This window comes from Yamadazyma tenuis, chromosome 6 (assembly GCF_029203305.1).
Source record: "Yamadazyma tenuis chromosome 6, complete sequence".
NCBI lineage: Eukaryota > Fungi > Ascomycota > Pichiomycetes > Serinales > Debaryomycetaceae > Yamadazyma > Yamadazyma tenuis.
The window spans coordinates 876,211-894,551 of record NC_089466.1 but is presented as its reverse complement, the minus strand read 5'-3'; the positions used below and the strand labels follow the sequence as shown (position 1 = coordinate 894,551).

The following is an 18,341-nucleotide window of genomic DNA, read 5'->3' as shown; positions in this document are numbered from 1 at the left end:
TATCATTAGATATGTTTGTCAACTTTTATAGTACTATAATACATTATCGTAATTCGTTACTCTATAAACTTCAATGTTCTGAGGTCGAGTTACCCTCGACTAGCGGATCATTATTAGATCTTTCATAGTTTGGAACATAGTCAATCTGACTGTATTGGTCTTCTTGTTCGTTGTTATTCGGTGATTGTTCGTTGCTGAAAAAGTTGAAGTCGGTTCCACCATTTGTCTCTTGAGGAGGAGTTGATGGTTCGAGAAGCTGGGCATTTTCCATGATTGGACTGACAGACTCCCTCGATTCAACGTCATTAACAGACAAGAAAGGCTCAGATGGTAAAAGACTCCTCTCATGAGCTCTCATTTGATCTTTCTCTGACATCGCTGGTTGCTCAGGGAATGGTAACAACCCACTCTCATTATGGATTTCATTATAATCAGGAGCTCTGCCATTGAAATGGTTAATCTCCATGGCTTCTGGAATTACGTTGAACAATGGTTGTGGAATGATTTGGGCCGCATGTGATTGGGCCGCAGGCACTATTGGAGAGCTTTCAGACCTCAATGATGATCCTCGGGAAGGTGGTGTTTCCAAAGGTATATCCAGACTCAAAGGATTTGAGACCGAAGCAGAAGAGTCGGAATCTTTTTGCAGCCTATGAGTTCCAATCACCACTTCTGAAGTTAACTGCAAAAACTTCTTCAGATGTTTGAACTTATCAGTATTGATGAAACTCGATGTAGCTTTATGGTTGAAATCTGATACCGTTGACAGATACTTGAATTGCAGTCTTAAGTCTGTGGTGTTTGTAGCTGAATCCGAGTTCATCGTGTCTTCATTAACATTTTGAGATCCGTTAGTGGAGAAATCGACTATTGGAGACTGTCTTCCGGTTTCACTTACCACAGACGATTTTGTCTGTTCATTGTCTACCAATGAAACGGACTTTCCAGACAAGTTAATCAACACTTCAACAAAATATTGAAACGACACTAAGGGGCATCCACTGATGGTAGGAAAGCAGTCAGCTGGTACTCTTATGTTCGTACTGATTTCTGCCTTGAAATTAATTGGATCCACGTATATGGGGATGACCTTCTGACCCAAGTCCTTTCTAAACGAATCGTAAATTCCATCGGGACCACTTTCCAACCTACAAACCCTAACAAAGGTGATAATGATTCCATTCACATCCTGAACCTTTCGAAGATGATTGATATTCAATTTGACTGGAATTAGCTCACCTCTCAAATAACCTTTTTCAGGAATTGCTAATGATACTTTGATAGTATTTGGTTTAGAGGCATAATCCACGCTATTTGAAGGAGCATGAGGAGTGGTTGGAGTTTCGTTGTGGTCATCTGGTTGGTTTTCAAGGCTTTCGCCCATTTCTTGATCTCGTGGGGAGTTTGAATTCGAATTGGTGTTCTCGTTCGGGTCAGAGTTATTTGAGGAAAAAGTGCCAAAGGTGTTGAAGGTATTTATGGTAGAATTGGAACTTTGAGTCCGAGAAAGTCTTCTGTTATACCTAGGATCCTTGATTATTAGTCTCTTTGTCTTTGGTGGCAAAAGAGTGCTCACATCTATGGGGTTTATCAAGTTAATCAATTTCTCTGAACTATAATTGGAGTTGTTGAGGATCTTAAGGTTCTTTGTTTTGGCAAGTAAGCCTGGAGATGAAGGGTTGGAATCTCCAGGAGTGTTTGACTGAGCATATACCATGTTTGAGTCACTCATAGTGGCCTTGAGTAAGTAAGTAATTGACCCTTTTCCGAAATCAATGCTAGTATAGATGCGTTTGTTTGGTAACTTTACAATAAAGGGGAATCGGTGTTCTCCCTTATATAACCCACTCGATAGACCATCCGAGCGTTCTGTCGGTTGTAAGTCATCGCCATAAATCTTGATGGTATGGTTAAACAAGCTGTGTTTCACAGGTCTTAATTTTGAATGAGATAATCCGTTGATCTTAACATAGCCCACTAGTGAAAGAGTGATAACAATATTAGCTAAATTTTTCTTTGTAATCAAGATAATCTGGCCCGATACTTCATCGCCTGGGAGCCATGAGTTATGGGGTTTATCAAGGACAATGTAGAAGTCAGAAACTGAATTGAAGTCTATCCTAAAAGGAGACGAGGAAGCGGTGTTGGGAGTCTGCACGGGACCGGCGCCAGATGCCGGAGCAGGCCCCGTACTCGGACCATCGAGAAAGCTCTTCAGCCGTCCCGGTATTATTCTTGAAACTGCTTTCCTCATGAAGATAAAACAGTAGTGAACAATAGGTATAAAAGGTTCGAGTTCAACGGCACACAAGCATTAACGGTGGACAAAAAAATCTAACAGAACAATGAATTTGAAATATGGATGGTGTACAGGCCTTTAGTAAGGACTATGCCGTTGATTTAACAAGATTGTAGTTGATATAAAACTTCAAACTGATAAAGTTATCAATTGAAACGGTTATATTTGTATTGATGGGTGAGCAAAAAAAAAAGGCCTCGCCCTCTCCCCCATTGTGCGAACCAGATGTCAAGGTTTATCAAAGCCACCCTCTACAAATAACAAAAAGAAAATATTGCAAAGTTTACAAACAGCACCCGGTAACTGGCCAACGAAATTACCATCAACTTTGGGGTTTTGTGTATGGGTCTGGCGATATTTTCTTGTCTTATGAGTTTGGCGGGTGCGGCTGACCTGTCAAATTTTCGCCTCTACTCCATGATCTCCGATCGGAGTCTTTCATATACGGTGAAAAACATTTTATTAACTACTATACAGAAGGAATGCAGGGATTAGTCAAAGGTTCTCTTGGTACCTCTAAATTCGGCGGTCTTTTGGGGTCTTGGGGAGTTGGTGGCAGATCTGTCTCCAAATCTGTTACCTCCAAATCCACCTTGTCTGTCACCTCCAAATCTTGGCTTCTGAGAAGATGCTGGGTCTCTTGGAGTGGAGTAATCCAATCTACAAGGTCTACCTTCGATGTACTCACCGTTCAAGGCTTCCAATGCGGCTTTGGCTTCTTCGATGCTTCCATACTGAACATATCCGAATCCCTTAGGTTGTTGAGTGTCTGGATGGGTTGGGATTCTGCAAGAAATCACTTCACCGTATTGACCAAAAGCTTCGAACAACTTGTCTCTGGTGGCGTTGAAACTCAAGTTTCCAATGAATAAAGTATCGGAAGGAGCTGACACAACATCACCGAACTTCTTGGCTCTGTCGTTCTTAGCTGGGGTTTGAGGTTTGGAAGTAGACAAGTCCAAGTTGATGGGTCTACCGTCGATTTCCTTTCCTTGGAAGTCTTGAAGAGCTTTTTCGGCATCGGCCTTGCTCTCGAAATCAACATATCCGTAACCTCTGGACTTTCCAGTGGCTCTTTCCATGATTACTCTGGCACTAATGACACCTCCCAGGGGTTCGAATTCTCTCTTTAACCAGTCGTCGTCGATGTTCCAGGACAATCTACCAACGAAAAGGGTGGCTGGTTCTTGAACAACCTTGGCCTTCTTTGGGGTTGGTTCTTCGTCAGCGGTTTGGAATTCTTCGTCACTGTCTGGTTTACGCTTGTTGTCCTTCTTGGTAGATGCTTTGGTTTCGGAATCGGAGTCGGAGTCGGAATCACTGTCGCTATCGCTGTCAGAGTCGGAACTACTGTCGGAACTGCTGTCGGAACTGCTGTCAGAGTCAGAGCTGGAGCTGGAGCTGTCGGAGTCGCTGTCAGAAGATTCCTTCTTTTCGACCTTCTTTTCGACCTTCTTCTCGACCTTCTTCTCGACCTTCTTCTCGACCTTCTTTTCGTCTTCGGAATCACTGTCACTGTCGGAGTCGCTGTCTGATTCACTGTCAGAAGAAGAATCGCTATCAGATTCAGAGCTTGATTCCTTCTTTTCAACCTTCTTCTCGACCTTCTTCTCAACCTTCTTCTCTACCTTCTTTTCTTCTTCGGAATCACTGTCGCTGTCGCTGTCAGAATCACTGTCAGAAGACGAAGATGACGAAGATTTGTCTTCAGAAGAAGAATCATCACTCGAGCTTTCTTCGCTTTCGCTTTCGGAAGAAGATTCTTCACTGGAACTGGATTCCACTGGCTTGGCTTCAACCTTCTTGCTCTTCTTAGAGTCTTTCACCTTCTTTGTCACTGCCTTGGCAGTTTTTGTGCTTGATTTGGCCATTTTTGATTGTCTGATGCAGATGGTATGTTAGGTATTTAATATAATTTTTCACTTGTGAGAAGAGCATCTCCTGGAAAAAAACTTTTCTGGTTGAGTGCATATAACTGCAATTCATCGATCACACAGTTAAAATAGTACACCACACAAACATTCAACAGATAGTCGAAAATATATTGAATTCCTTTGTAATGTCACAAGCCAACTTGAAGATTCTATCTTTTCAAATATATACCCCACCCCATCAACTCTGCTCGTATACACCCAAACCCCCAGGTATTATTTCCTAACCCTCACACAATCGAAAATGGGGTAGCGATTCCACGAGGTGGTGCGATGTGGGCAGGTGCGGGTGTGCCTGTCGCGGCCCGGTTTAGGCGAGGTTCCCTAACTCTCCACATTTCCCTTAGTAAAATATGCAATATAACTTGATGAAAAATCTCGGTCTGAAAAAATTTGACTCATACACCTGAACTGATTTTTTTAGTTTCTGATTTGATAGCAGTATGTTCAAAGCTACGAATATACTCTTCCAAAGAGCCGCCCCGGCTGCCAAGAAGTATGCCAACTTGTTAAGAGATCCTCTGAAAAAATATTCGCCTTTCAAAACTGTGCATTTACCCGACAGAAACTGGCCAAACAAAACTATCACCAAAGCTCCCAGATGGTTATCGACAGACTTGAGAGATGGAAACCAGTCTTTACCTGATCCCATGACGGTGCCTGAAAAGAAGGAATACTTCAAGAAGTTAATTGAAATTGGTTTCAAAGAAATCGAAGTGTCGTTCCCATCTGCCTCTCAAACTGATTTCGATTTCACTAGATACGCGGTGGAAACCGCTCCAGATGATGTCACCATCCAGGTATTGACACAGTCGAGAGAACACCTTATCAGAAGAACGGTGGAATCGGTGAAAGGTGCCAAAAGAGCGTGTATCCATACTTACTTGGCTACCTCCGATTTATTCAGAGATGTGGTTTTTAACATGTCGAAAGACGAAGCCATCGCCAAAGCTGTCGAGGCCACGAAGCTTGTGCGTTCGTTGACCAAAGACGACCCAGAAATGCAAGACACTCTCTGGACGTTTGAGTTTTCTCCTGAATGTTTCTCTGACACACCCACTGATTTCGCAGTAGAAATCTGTGAAGCAGTTAAAAACGCTTGGGAACCAACGGTTGAGCAACCAATTATCTTCAATTTGCCTGCCACCGTTGAAGTGGCTTCTCCAAACGTTTACGCTGACCAAATCGAATACTTTTGCAGAAACATCACCGAACGTGAAAAAATTTGTGTGTCTGTGCACCCTCATAATGACAGAGGATGTGGTGTTGCAGCCACCGAATTGGGTGTGATGGCTGGTGCTGACAGAGTGGAAGGATGTCTTTTTGGAAACGGTGAAAGAACTGGTAACGTGGACTTGGTCACTGTCGCCTTGAATTTATACACTCAAGGTGTTGCACCTGAATTGGACTTTTCTGATATGGAATCAATTATTGCCGTTAGTGAGAGATGTAACAAGATCCCTGTGAGTGCCAGAGCTCCATACAGTGGATCTTTGGTTGTGTCAGCCTTTTCTGGATCTCACCAGGATGCTATCAAGAAAGGATTCGAAAAGGCCGCAAAGAGAGACTCACAAAAGTGGGCTATTCCATACTTGCCTTTGGATCCAAAGGATATTGGAAGAAACTACGAGGCTGTCATCAGAGTCAACTCACAGTCTGGAAAGGGGGGTGCTGCTTGGATTATTTTGAGATCCTTAGGATTGGACTTACCTAGACAATTGCAAGTGGAATTCTCAGGTGCTGTTCAAGACACTGCTGATTTGTTAGGAAGAGAATTAAAATCAGATGAGATTGTCGAATTGTTTAAGGAAAGATTCATGGCCGAACGTACCAGTGTTTTGAACTTGAAAGAGTTTGATATCTTCAGAAACAAAGATAGTGATGATTCTTCGAGAGAAATCAATGCATCCTTGGATATCAACGGTAAGACCATTTCTGTTTATGGTAAAGGTAATGGTCCAATTTCTGCATTCATTGATGCTATTTCCAGCAGATTTGGTACTTACTTTGAAGTTATCCACTATTCAGAGCACAACTTGGGTACTGGTTCCCAAGGTAAGGCTGCCACTTACATTCAATTGAGTTATATCAACTCTAATGGTGAAAAGGTTAAGAAATGGGGATGTGGGGTCCACTCCGATGTGTCTGAAGCGTCGGTTCACGCCATTATTTCTGTGGTTAACTCATTAATTGAATCCAAAGAGATTGTTATTTAGTTGTACTTAGTTAAAATGTCACTTATGTTTGCAGCCATGGTAAATGCGTACAAAAATTCTCCAAAATTATATAAAAGACTGCTCATCGTGAATAAATACCAGTGGTCATTGCAGTTCTTTTGAAGACCTAGTTAAAACCAAAATACTGGTGTTCACCTATAAACTAGTACCGGTTGCACCATATAACCTACATGGAAAACCCTCACGTGCGGGTGTGACTGCTTTTCTTTTTGTGTCACTATTTCGCACTCTTCACCCGCTAAACGGAAAACTCTCGCAGTGCACTCACGAAAAATTTATTTCATCTAGAAAGGTTTTACTAAAATTTTTTTTTCAATAACCACTAACGAAAAAAATGTCCGCCTACCAACCAGTTGTTGTTATTGACGGTAAGGGTCACTTATTAGGTCGTTTGGCTTCCACCGTTGCCAAACAATTGTTGAACGGCCAAAAAGTTGTTGTCGTCAGATGTGAAGCCTTGAACATCTCTGGTGAATTCTTCAGAAACAAATTGAAATACCACGACTACTTGAGAAAGGGTACCAGATACAACAAGACTCACGGTCCATTCCACTTCAGAGCCCCTTCCAGAATCTTTTACAAGGCCATCAAGGGTATGATTGCTCACAAAACTCCAAGAGGTAAGGCTGCTTTGGAAAGATTGAAGGTTTTCGAAGGTATTCCACCTCCATACGACAAGAAGAAGAGAGTTGTGGTTCCTCAAGCTTTGAGAGTCTTAAGATTGAAGCCAGGTAGAAAATACACCACTGTCGGTAAGTTGTCTTCGTCTGTTGGATGGAAATACGAATCTGTCGTTGACAAATTGGAAGAAAAGAGAAAGTTGCAATCTGCTGAATACTACGCCAAGAAGAAGGCTTTATTGAAGAAGATTCAATCCGCTAAGGCTTCTGTTGCTGACTCTGAAGCTTCCCAAAAATTGGCTGAATTCGGTTACTAAATTTCTTGATCCCAAAGAGAAATACTTATTATTTTAACTTTAACGTTGGTATATGATTTATTTGTTACTCAAATGAATAAATAATAAAATAGATAAATCAAATGGAACTTGCCGGTTCCTCATTTGTATATTTTAAATCTTACATTTAATCTGTAATGTGACTTAGAACTTGTGTGAGTTGATACGACTTTAAAATTAAGGTCGAGAACTTCGAATCATATCTTATATAAATGACCTTTCAAATACTTTCTTCACCACGTTCATGTTTAGTTGGGATCAACCTTGTCTATCCCTATAAACAATAATAGTGAATTTCGCAAAAAAGGCTTTTTAGATTAAAGTTACCGCATTTGCGGTTGTACAGATAATGATAACGGGTGGAGAAGTATAAATTGAGACAGATTGCCACATAGTTCCCAATATTTGATCATCGGTTGGAAATGCAATTCTTCAAGGTTTTAATTGGACTTTTTATGGTCAATTTAGTGGTGGCTGCTACTATTTACCAAAGCAGGTATATGGAATTGAATAGCTTGGGAAAAATAGCAAAGAGATTCGTGGATATCGACGAAGAGCCAATTTTGAAAAGAGACAAATGCTGCTTGCCCAAAAGGGGCCTTTTGGGAAAGAGGTGTGTCAAGATTACCCAGTGCACATTGGGATAAATTGGATATATTGTTGCTGCTCGGAGTTATTCACTTGCGCTCTGCACTTACCTAATTAGAATTGGAGTAGTCCATGAATCGCAGATATATTTTAAGAGATAGTTAGTTTTCTTTACACGGTGGTTCTGGAGATATGATCGAGACCGGAAGACGAACGGAATGATGGGATCAAATTCTGTTGTGAAACCAGTATTTTAAAAAAACAAAGCCCCTGGACGCCTCATGAAGTGTTCCTGTTCTTTAGTTCATTGTTTCCCTGTAGACTTAATCCCGTGGAACGGCCCCACCAGAACCATTATCCTGTATGGACTCAATACCTAAGTCCGTCGGTGTTGGTCCGAATCGCGTTCGAAAAACAAAATCGTCAATGGAGTATGTGGTGTCACAAGATATCAATGCTGGTATTAAGTACGTGTTGGGCCGGGTGGACGAGGACTTCAAGTACACCGTTTATATAAACTGTACGCTTCCCACTCGCCTTTATGACGCCGTCTTCAATGGGAACTATAACTTCTCTCATCTGGATACCCAGATGAAGCAATTTAATTACCACAAGATGAACAATTTGAAAGATCTAAAAGAGTTCCTCGAAACTGGACCCGAAGAGAAGACCATGATCGTAGAGGGGTTCAGCGACATCGTGAAACTCACCACCATGGAGTATGCTCGACTTAATGTGTTGGTGGTGGATGTGTTGATGATAATGAAAACCAGATTCATCACCTGCTTTGTGCTAGACAACAAGTACAACCCATTTGTGGATTTAAACTGTGACAGTCACGTTGACGTGTAGTACAAAACCACAATGCTGTTGTGTGATACATTAGACCCGTAATCCCGACGCGTGCTCAGACCTTTCCTTTACATCGGTTATCACGTTACAACATACCAGGTTGCCGATCCAGCACTCCTAGCATGGTTGTTCCTTTGAAGGGGTAGATCGTTCAACCTAACTACTCATATCCACTTCATTTCCACAAGTGGAGCACAATAATAGTATACTTAGTATAAATGTAACATCACATTATTCGGTCTACCCCAAACACCTTTGAAAAAAGTGAGTGGGGTAAAAAAAATGGAGTACCCGCTTTCAACGATCACCCCAGAATTTTATTGTTATATAAATTCCTTCACACATTCGATTGGTAGAGGTTTTTGCCTACCCAGCCAACAAGATCTATTTAAGGGCTTCTCCATACATTTATCAATATTCTTTATTTATACCTTTCCGAGCCTGGTGCTTGATTGTATTAGTTTTTATCCCTGTTTGATTCAAAATGTCCGATCCGGATTTTGCTGATACCGAATACAACGATTTCATGGAGAATTTGACACCCTGTTCATCCCTAGCAACCGCATTCTCAGAGGAAGATGCCCCGGTTCAATACAACCCCATAAGCTTTGTGAACCTACTCAACAAAAGAAATAGTCTTACAAAGTCTGGTACCTTGACAGACGATTCAGCTTCCATTAGCAAGTTCGACTTGGAAAAGGAAAACTGCCGTATAAAAATCTTGACTCCCGATGACGAGTCATTTTTTATACGGATTGAAGAACTCCATTCGTTTATCAATGGATACCTTCCGGTTCCATGTACCCTTGATGATTTGTCGATAGTTCACCTATTGATCTTCTTATCTGACCGGTACTCCACCACCTTAAACTCCATCAGGTTGTGTCACTTCGGACGTTCCCATGCTATCAAGACCTTTCAAGACCTCACGATTAAGAAACAACGTCTCTTAATCGAGTTAAAAGTAACCCAATATCCCACTATGCATTTGATTATAACCAAACCAGAGTCGTCACCTCTCAGATTAATCCTGACCAAACAAGCCATCGAAAAGACTTATTCCACCGGGTACCAAGCCGTGACATACGCTGATGCTATAGCTCATAAATTCCGTACCACCTGTTTGGGTTCGAAATCAAAACAGAATTTAAAGGTCAGAATGAAGTACAAATTGAAGCTGATTTTACAAGAAGTCATACACTGTTAGTTACGATCCAATTTCTATATTTAGTATCATTAGCTAATGCATGAAACTAAGGAACCCAGGGACCAAAATTCCCACAATCAAAATGCCCATTTCTGTAAATGTCATCTCTTTGAACTCACCTAAAATATGAGTCAGGATGTAGATAAAAGTCCCACTGCTAAAAAGAAGTAAAATACCAATGACAGTATCACTGGGATTGACTGCAAGTAGAGCTATCCATGTAAGAATTGCAAATAGTGGGGTCGTCAACGCAAATGCTAAGATGTGTATTTTGACCATCTCAGCATTGACACCTTTTTGAAGCAACAAGCAACTCAAACTGAAACATGTTGGAAGTTTGTGAATAATTACAACCAACGAAAACACAAACGTGATACTGTCTCGATGGAAGGCCGACCCCAACGATATCCCATCGATTGCCGAATGTATAAGTAACGCCAATGTCAATGAAGTGTGAAGAATCGATTTGAATATGGAAGATGGCGGGGGAGAAACGTCATAATCATTGATACTAATTTCCTGACGTTCGGGTTTCTGGTAGTTTTGATCAACCAAAATCATACTGACAAACCCAAGCATGACGGAAATTCCAATCCATTTACTGTCATTTTTTGCATTCTTCGTATAGTTCTCAATGCTTTCAGGAATGGCCAAACACAAGGCTGCTCCAATCAATAATCCCCCACTGAAGAGAGAAACCGGCTTAATATGGTTATTGACGTCAAGATGTAAGGGTAGAATACCAAGTCCATAGGAAATAGCTCCCATGAAAGTACATATTAGCAATGCAGCGATAGCCAGAATCATATTTGTGATGACAATTCGCGTTTCCTGATTTTTGACCTAAATAAATCATGTTGAGAAGAGCTGCAACTACAATAAAGCTTACACCTGAAGATATTGTGGAGTACGACGAGGCAGTGAGTGCTGGGCTTCAAGGGAACTCATATTTGAAGGAGGAGAACCTCCAGGAGCAAGAGCCTGATATTTCCATTTCAAACTATAAGGACAGAAATGAACGAATGGGTGTTCAAACTACACAACAACACGATCAAGGAGCGGGTCTCTAGAGGCTACAGATACACCTGTTTCTGCGTCAGTCCAGTAATCAAATTTCTTTAATGCTAATATACAACTATTTGTCACTTCTTATGTAATGACTTTCTCTTCAACCACTTCTCTCTCGAATTGATGATCTTGCTCTCTGCTCTAGGAACTCCTTTGAGACTACTTAACACCTTGACGTGTACCGGACCTTTCTTTATGGACGATTTATTGAGAGCTTTGAGTTTCTTCAATTTTTCAAGTTTCAACTGCTTCTTGAGCTCAACGTCAAAATCTTCAATTTTTTTATGCCTTGGTTGGATGGTTTCACTTGCAAGTTCAACGTTTTCATCATTAATGGCTTCTAAGATTTCGTCAGGTAAAATGTCAGGTAATATTTCTATGGATGGTAGCTTCTGTTGCTTAGTTTTTTTCAGTTCTTGTTGTTGTTTATTGTATAAGTCTTGCTGCCTTCTCCGTTGTCTCTCCTCTCTTTTTGCTTCAGCTTCAGCTTTTTTTCGGGCCTTTTCTTGGGCTAATAAATCTTCCTTTGCCTTGTTGGTGGATTCCTCCTCCGGACCCTCATCGCTATCATCTTCACTGGAATTTTCTTCCTCTGAAAGCATAGCAGGATCTTCAACATCTTCCGTTTTTCCCAAGGGCAAGTCTATGCTTACATCTTCATCGTCAAACTTTATTTTCTTAGCTTGTTTGCTTTGGTTCCTCGTTGCTACCATGCTGATGGAGAGATCTCTTAAAGTTTTGATGCTCAAATATCTCATCGTCTTTTCGCACTGAGGAAATTTTGAAAGAGAAGGCTGCAAAATTTAAAATGTCAGAAAAATGGCGTTTGTCCAACGAACAACGCCATTTGGCTGAAAGACGTCAAGATTAAAAAGTATGTAGTTGCTACTGTAATAAAAGTTTTGAAAATGTTTGATAAATGCATTAAGAGAAAGTATGTACAAGAAAGGTTAGGGAAGAATAAAAGAATTTATACCGTATTGCCGCCATTTCAGCTTCAAATGGTCATTTTTAACGGTGATTCCGTATCGTGATTGTATCAAGCTCAAAGTGTCTGCATTGACTTGAATTCCATCAAGAATCAATTGTTTCAATTTCATGTCGTAATCTAATAGACTTAGAAGGCCAATTCCATCAACCTTATTGTTAAAACTCAAGTCCAAGTAATCTAGTTGAGTTTGGAACTTCTGCAAATCTTTACAAAAATAACTCATTGACAAGTTATCTAGGTTTAGGTCGATTAACGATAAGTTTCTGAGACAAGGCAAGACCATTAGTAAATCGAGAAGATTCAATTTGATAAATTGGTTGATAGAATCATTCTTGAAATAGATGAAGTTAGAAGCACCAAGTATCAACGTTTCGAGGAGAGGGCAGCACGTAAGAAACTTCTTCAAGCCATTATTGGACAAGGAAATGGAGTACAAGTCCAAGTAGATGAGTTCACTGAGGTTGTGGAAGTCTGAAATAGTGAACTCAGCTAAATTCGACGAACTGTCTATTGCATGCTCCCGAAACACTAACTTGAGTAGTTTGAAATCTGATCTGTAGTTGATTAGATTTTGGAGGAAGATCTTGAAAGACAAATTTCTGTTGTTCTCTAAAGTAAGATACTTTAAGTTAGAACAATTCGAAAGGAACAGGCCAAAGTTGTGCTGAATATTGTTGAATTCAAAGTTTGAAATTATGAGCTTCCTCAAGTTGACGGTGTGTGAAAGAAATGGAGGATAGTTCAGGATAGAGTTTTTGTTAATAAGCACCAAGATTTCCAAACATGATTCTAACTCTACCTCCTGAGATATGAGTTTTTTGAAAGCATTTTTGTTATCGATAATTAATGGAGGAGACGCCTGACTCTCCATCAATATAATTTCCATGCTTCTCAAGTTAGGAAATAAATTCATCAATTGAGAAGGTGGACAAGCACTCAAGATTAGCTTCAAGTTTTCCACATATTTGAAGTGAAATTTGAAGCCGTACTTATCAAGTTTAAGCAAAAGATCATAGTAATTAAACTCGTTGAATACTTCCAAAGACTTGAGCTTGAAGTTGTGCTTAATCATGCTGTCAATAATCTTCCAAAACTCCGGGAGTGAAGTTTGGTTGATCTTCCAACTAAGCGAGTACTTCTTCAAGCGATTGAACATATTTACCCCATTGAGAAACTCTTTATACTTGATTTTAGGTTTTAGGGAAATCGATTGGTACAACTGAACGAACGAAATCAAGGTGTTATACCAGCTTTTACATACCAAGTGGCAAGAAAACAAATTGGCCACGTTCAAATGACCAAAGATTGTTTCCAACACATCCAACTCCAAACGGTCAAACGGGTCGATGGACTTCTTCGCCTTTTTCAACGGCAATTGTTTTTCTAGTTGGGTTTGGAGTTGTCTTTTTCTCTTCAAGTGGGAATTGAGCTTCGAGTACGCTTGTTCTAACTTTCCCAAAAGGTCCCGGTTGATGGAATAATCTGTATGTTTCTGTAAGAATTTTGACACGAGATAATGCCCACATTGGTAGTTTCTGAATGCTTTTATCTCGTCGCCCATCTTAAGATAGTTCTTACCGATCCGCAAGTAAGCTTTCAAGTCGAGTGGATTCACTTTTAATGAACTTTGGCTATCGGCTAAGGATTGTGACACATCCCCAAGCTTTTCGTACGTCGCAGCCCTAGCATCAAGAATGGACGAGAGTCTGGGGTGATGGGGTTTTCCTATCAATGGAGTCTCTGGAAGATTATACGCTCGTAGCACACGAGCCACATTGGCGGGAGTATATGTGGCGATGTGTTCAACGAGTTGGGTGTATGTAGAAAGGGCCTTCTTGTAACTCTTGGACTTAAAGTACAATTTTGCAAGCTCTATTTTATCGTTTACAAGGTCTTCATTCATGGCATCAACATCATCAACAACGCGGTGGATCGCGCATAAAAGTCAGAAATCGCATCTGCACAAACCACCCACAACTGGGTGCAAACGCGCGTCAACCGAAGGTCAAGCGAACGCCGCAGTGGTACCTGCCAAGGCGATAGCGTTCCCCGATCAGCTTTTGTATTCCTGGGGAACAAAGCGGTTGAAAGTACCCCAGTACGTTGTTTCACCTGCCCGGCCGATGCCAGGCTATTTTTAGACACTTTGTTCTTTCAAAGTCTAGTATACAAAAATAATATGAAAGCTAAATACAGATGCGGGAACGTGAAGATCCACCCCCCGCATGGAGGTGGTCATGAAGTCATAAATAAAGGTGGTGTATTATCCCGATTCAGGCACATAATCCATTCATGCATGAGGAACATCAAGGAATTTCATGTGGAGCAAATGTCCCGACATCGAAGCTTGAGGCAATAGGGGCACATCATGTGACAGCATCGATTACAGGTAAATCGCTCGGGAATCGAAACCAAGTACTGTGACAAGTTTGAAGGATATGCTCGGTGGCCATGGCCATTCGCAGCCAAAAGGCTGGCATCTGGAGACTCGAGAGTATAATTAGCCGCAAGGGGTACTTCTGTGGAATGAGAGAGTTCGGAGTTTGAGTGGTAGGCGTATTCTTCGAGTTCGGTGTCATCGTCATCGTCCGAGTTGGAAACAGTATTTTCTCCGGCCGGAGAAGCCAATCCGCTCAAGAGATTCATGAGCGACTCTCGATCACTGAGCGAATATAGTAGCGACTTGTACCGTTTTATGGGAGTCAGCTGACTCAGCAGAATCAGCTGAGTCTCCTGGGGCTCCGGGGGAGTCGCTGCAGGCAGCAGTGGCGGGCTGAGCCCGCGTCCGGGGCTGGTGGCTTTCGCTAGAATTAAGTGCTGCTGTTGCTGGGCCAAGTCTATTAAATGGTCTTGGTACATAACGGTTCCATAGCTCTGGCCACAGTCACAGCAATACCATTGGAGGATTTGGTCGCTCCTCAAGTCATCAAACCGCTGGAAGCGCTTGCCCTGTTTTAGCAGGCTCAACAAGTCATTCATTGACCTTTTATAAAAAATGACAATATGATGGAGATTCGGTTCTTAATATGTAAGCTTGGGTAGGCCACACAGCAAAAAAAAAAAAATACCAAAGAAGACATTTAAACTTTCAGCTCACTATTGATCTAGAACAGCCTGGACAATTTAATTGCCGCCTTTTTCTTTTAGGTTATTTTTCGCCTCCCTTCCTATAATCGAGCAGAGGCGAGAGTACAATTTAAATGAACAACCGCACGATGGGTAGCTCAACCTATTGGTTATATTTTGCGATGCATAGAACACCATTTAGAAGATTCCTACAAGGGTTGAGAACCATCACCAGCTCTCACTAATTTTAGATGTAGTACGACAGATGCCCGCGGGGAAAATAAAAGGTGCTGTAGTGGCGGTATTTTTTCGGTCCTAGAAGCAGCTTCCTCCGTAGCCTATGCGCCTCAGCTCAGCGATTTGGGTGACCGTCTTCCGAGAGCTGCCATAAAATGGAGTCGGTGCAGAAGTTTACTGTGTTCTATATGAGGCTCAACTGGTCATCTTGAAGTCATACAGCAAGCAAGTCCAAGTATTTGCAACCTTTGACTAAAACCCTAATTTCTATTGTTGTCGCATCGTCCGAAGAATAAAAAAGTCAGCAGCTCGTAATCAAGGTTGCCAAGGTGTCATTAACAATCAGGGGACGAAAGCTTAAGTCATTTGATCGTAAGGAAATATATTCCTCCTCTGTGTGGTAGTTGCGGTGTTTGCCGACGGTGCATTAAAGATTTGTAGGTTATATCCAGTTGCAAATCTCCTGCATCAAAAGGCACACAAATGTATCCAAGTGAGATCCGTTTGGAAAACGAAAAACTTATGTGCCTAATTAACCTCCAGAGGATGTGTTAAATTTGCAGCAGAAAGAAAGGTTGCCGCAAATTTACTGTATTGTTATGGTTAACAAGGGGTTGCGTACTATCAGCAATGGGCAGGTGGTTCACCTTGGTTTCGCTGTTTTAGCCGAGAGCGCAATGAGGTATACGTTTGCCGTTCTATTGCAGTCTTTTTCGGTATATTTATCGTAAACGTACGATATTAGTAATTCCGGTACTCTCGATACGAGAGAAGTAAATTTGGAGCCAACTCAGGTCTAAAGCTGGCGAAAACTGTCGTGCAACTACAGGTTTCTCTTGGTAGCTAGTAGGTTTAAGTGACTAATAACGTCAAAGCTGTAATACAACAAATGCGATTATCCAGCCTCTAATTATGGGCTCCATGAAATGCGTTTCCATTTGCGTTTCTAGTATATGTACGTCGGGAGTATATAATTGCCAGTCACCCCCACTTGCGCAGCTGTAAATGGTCTGGCCAGTTCGCGGCACTACAAAAGCTCGTACTGAACATTTGCTCCAGAAAGGCGTTCTTCAACCCGCCTGAATAAATCTGGACCGACAATCCCGCCTAGACCCTCTGTCAAATAAACATCGTTTCCGCTCTTGTAAAATACAATTCCTCGCTCTACACACTTTTCGGTATCGATGAAAATAAGGATATCGCAAGTAGGACGGACGTAATTCATGTTTGTGGTGAGATGAATGTGGTTTCGGTTCATTCGGCTGAGACCTCCACTAGCGATTATCGCGGGAAGTTTAGCTTTGTAGGTACCGTGAAATAGTCCTGCTGGTACTGCCAGTGGCTCTAACTTTTCAAGGTTTTGGTTGGAGATTCCTATAGAATGGCCATTCTGTGCGCATATGTACAACTTTCCATTGTGTTGCTTGAGGGCAAACCGGTTTTTATTGTTGTTTGTGACCACTCTCTTCACATCCTCGAGGGTAACATGTCGACACTTAATTCGATTGTGATTGAGGAGATGCTGCATCTCCACGTTCCCATGGTCATCTATTTCTAGCTTTTCTTTCTTGGCGCCGTGCCGTAGAAGATACGAAAGGCTCTTGGAGATCCAGATATCTCTCTTTTCATCGACCGGATCCATTGATGGGGATGACTCAAAAAAATGCGACAGCTTCCAGGGAGTTGCAAAAACTTTGTATGGAATGAGAACCTAGTGAAGATATTGTTGTATTATTGGAGAACAACATATGCATTACTTTGTACAAAAGACTAGGTCTTAAAGGCTCCTGTAAACCTCTTGGGTCTTGTTCGTATATTAGAAACCTTTGGAGAACTGTGGTTCCAGGTTTGATGTTCTCTAGATAATCGTTCTTTCATTTTATTCTCTTTTGTAGCGTTTTCCAAGAGTTTGCAAAGAGAGTGCTCGAACGGCTGCAAGCAGGGAACCATTAATTAGATATCAATATATTAAAACAATAGTTAGCTAGCTGTGGATAGCCTCTGGAGATTGGAAGTTTTGAGTGGCTTTAGCCAAACATGGATTTGATCTTTGCAACAAAAGACGTTAGGATTCTGTCGTTATGGGAGGGAAGACTTGGGTTTTCGGGCAGTTAGTGTTTGATAACTTCAGTGTCTGTTTCAAGAACACTACCTATAACTGTGTTTAAAGTGAAATATGCCTAGACGTGAGCGGTATGGAATTTGAGTACACGGAACAGATTCTAGGTTTCCCTTTGGTGGGTTTGCTTGTGTCTGGTAATGAGCCAGAATATTGTTGCTTTCTGTGAGGTGTATACGCAGGGACAGCTTCGGTGGGTATAGGGGTCAGGCCATTAACTGTCTGTTGACGTTGTGCATTCACAACGAAAGCAGCTATCACGGCCCCAACAATAAGTATCCTTATCACGTCAATCAACATCCTAACAAGGAAGAGACTCACTTTTCTATTAACAGCTCAAGAATAAAGAGAAATTGTTCAGTCATCCTCTTAATATTGAGGTCGAGCTTTTTCACCTCCCCAACAATGATAAGAATCCCTAGGTAATAAAGAAAGAAAATACCTTTTTTGAGAAGGTAGCCGATCACTTTTTTAATCATTCTTACGTTAAACAATTCAGCACTTCATGCTCATTTGTACCACTAGCTGAACTAAAGATTTTTATAAAAGTGATATGCTCAAAATTTGTTCTATCCAAATACCTCCTCCATCATCCGCCTCCATCATTGTATTGTTATATTATGTCAGAGAGACACGCAGATTTCTAAACATAAGAGAAATCAAAGAATTTGGCAGCAATTTTCAAGAACCACAAACCCGACTCCAACTTTCTTGAAAGTCTTCACCCAAGTCCATGTCGTAGTAATGTTTTCATCTCACTGGTTTCTGTCATTATTTCTGGTGAAGAATAT

General features: G+C 41.3%; 10 protein-coding genes across 10 annotated transcripts; 5 read left to right on the top strand and 5 right to left on the bottom strand. All coding sequences in view use genetic code 12, as the record gives it.

Annotated features, from left to right (window-relative positions):
- Window positions 1–70: 70 nt before the first annotated feature.
- Window positions 71–2,254, bottom strand: RIM8 (ph-response sensor protein; the record flags this gene model as incomplete). The annotated part of the gene is made up of 1 exon (XM_066158333.1): window positions 71–2,254. One exon carries the CDS (start codon window positions 2,252–2,254, stop codon window positions 71–73), a length of 2,184 nt encoding a protein of 727 aa, XP_066014430.1.
- A 536-nt stretch (window positions 2,255–2,790) lies between these two features.
- Window positions 2,791–4,170, bottom strand: NSR1 (nuclear localization sequence binding protein; the record flags this gene model as incomplete). The annotated part of the gene is made up of 1 exon (XM_006686813.2): window positions 2,791–4,170. The coding sequence occupies one exon, from the start codon at window positions 4,168–4,170 to the stop codon at window positions 2,791–2,793; it is 1,380 nt and encodes a 459-aa protein (XP_006686876.2).
- A 503-nt stretch (window positions 4,171–4,673) lies between these two features.
- Window positions 4,674–6,446, top strand: LEU4 (2-isopropylmalate synthase (Alpha-isopropylmalate synthase) (Alpha-IPM synthetase); the record flags this gene model as incomplete). Its single annotated transcript, XM_006686814.1, has 1 exon — window positions 4,674–6,446. The coding sequence occupies one exon, from the start codon at window positions 4,674–4,676 to the stop codon at window positions 6,444–6,446; it is 1,773 nt and encodes a 590-aa protein (XP_006686877.1).
- A 355-nt stretch (window positions 6,447–6,801) lies between these two features.
- On the top strand, window positions 6,802–7,404 carry RPL16A (60S ribosomal protein uL13; the record flags this gene model as incomplete). Its single annotated transcript, XM_006686816.2, has 1 exon — window positions 6,802–7,404. The coding sequence occupies one exon, from the start codon at window positions 6,802–6,804 to the stop codon at window positions 7,402–7,404; it is 603 nt and encodes a 200-aa protein (XP_006686879.1).
- Window positions 7,405–8,436: 1,032 nt separating this feature from the next.
- PSN45_004645 (uncharacterized protein) lies at window positions 8,437–8,862 on the top strand (the record flags this gene model as incomplete). Its single annotated transcript, XM_006687271.1, has 1 exon — window positions 8,437–8,862. One exon carries the CDS (start codon window positions 8,437–8,439, stop codon window positions 8,860–8,862), a length of 426 nt encoding a protein of 141 aa, XP_006687334.1.
- Window positions 8,863–9,346: 484 nt separating this feature from the next.
- Window positions 9,347–10,069, top strand: PSN45_004644 (uncharacterized protein; the record flags this gene model as incomplete). Its single annotated transcript, XM_006686817.2, has 1 exon — window positions 9,347–10,069. The coding sequence occupies one exon, from the start codon at window positions 9,347–9,349 to the stop codon at window positions 10,067–10,069; it is 723 nt and encodes a 240-aa protein (XP_006686880.1).
- A 33-nt stretch (window positions 10,070–10,102) lies between these two features.
- Window positions 10,103–10,876, bottom strand: PSN45_004643 (uncharacterized protein; the record flags this gene model as incomplete). The annotated part of the gene is made up of 1 exon (XM_006686818.1): window positions 10,103–10,876. The coding sequence occupies one exon, from the start codon at window positions 10,874–10,876 to the stop codon at window positions 10,103–10,105; it is 774 nt and encodes a 257-aa protein (XP_006686881.1).
- Window positions 10,877–10,923: 47 nt separating this feature from the next.
- On the top strand, window positions 10,924–11,139 carry PSN45_004642 (uncharacterized protein; the record flags this gene model as incomplete). Its single annotated transcript, XM_006686820.2, has 1 exon — window positions 10,924–11,139. One exon carries the CDS (start codon window positions 10,924–10,926, stop codon window positions 11,137–11,139), a length of 216 nt encoding a protein of 71 aa, XP_006686883.1.
- Window positions 11,140–11,211: 72 nt separating this feature from the next.
- Window positions 11,212–11,895, bottom strand: PSN45_004641 (uncharacterized protein; the record flags this gene model as incomplete). The annotated part of the gene is made up of 1 exon (XM_006686819.2): window positions 11,212–11,895. One exon carries the CDS (start codon window positions 11,893–11,895, stop codon window positions 11,212–11,214), a length of 684 nt encoding a protein of 227 aa, XP_006686882.1.
- A 192-nt stretch (window positions 11,896–12,087) lies between these two features.
- On the bottom strand, window positions 12,088–14,031 carry DIA2 (DNA-binding SCF ubiquitin ligase subunit dia2; the record flags this gene model as incomplete). Its single annotated transcript, XM_006686821.1, has 1 exon — window positions 12,088–14,031. The coding sequence occupies one exon, from the start codon at window positions 14,029–14,031 to the stop codon at window positions 12,088–12,090; it is 1,944 nt and encodes a 647-aa protein (XP_006686884.1).
- Window positions 14,032–18,341: the final 4,310 nt, after the last annotated feature.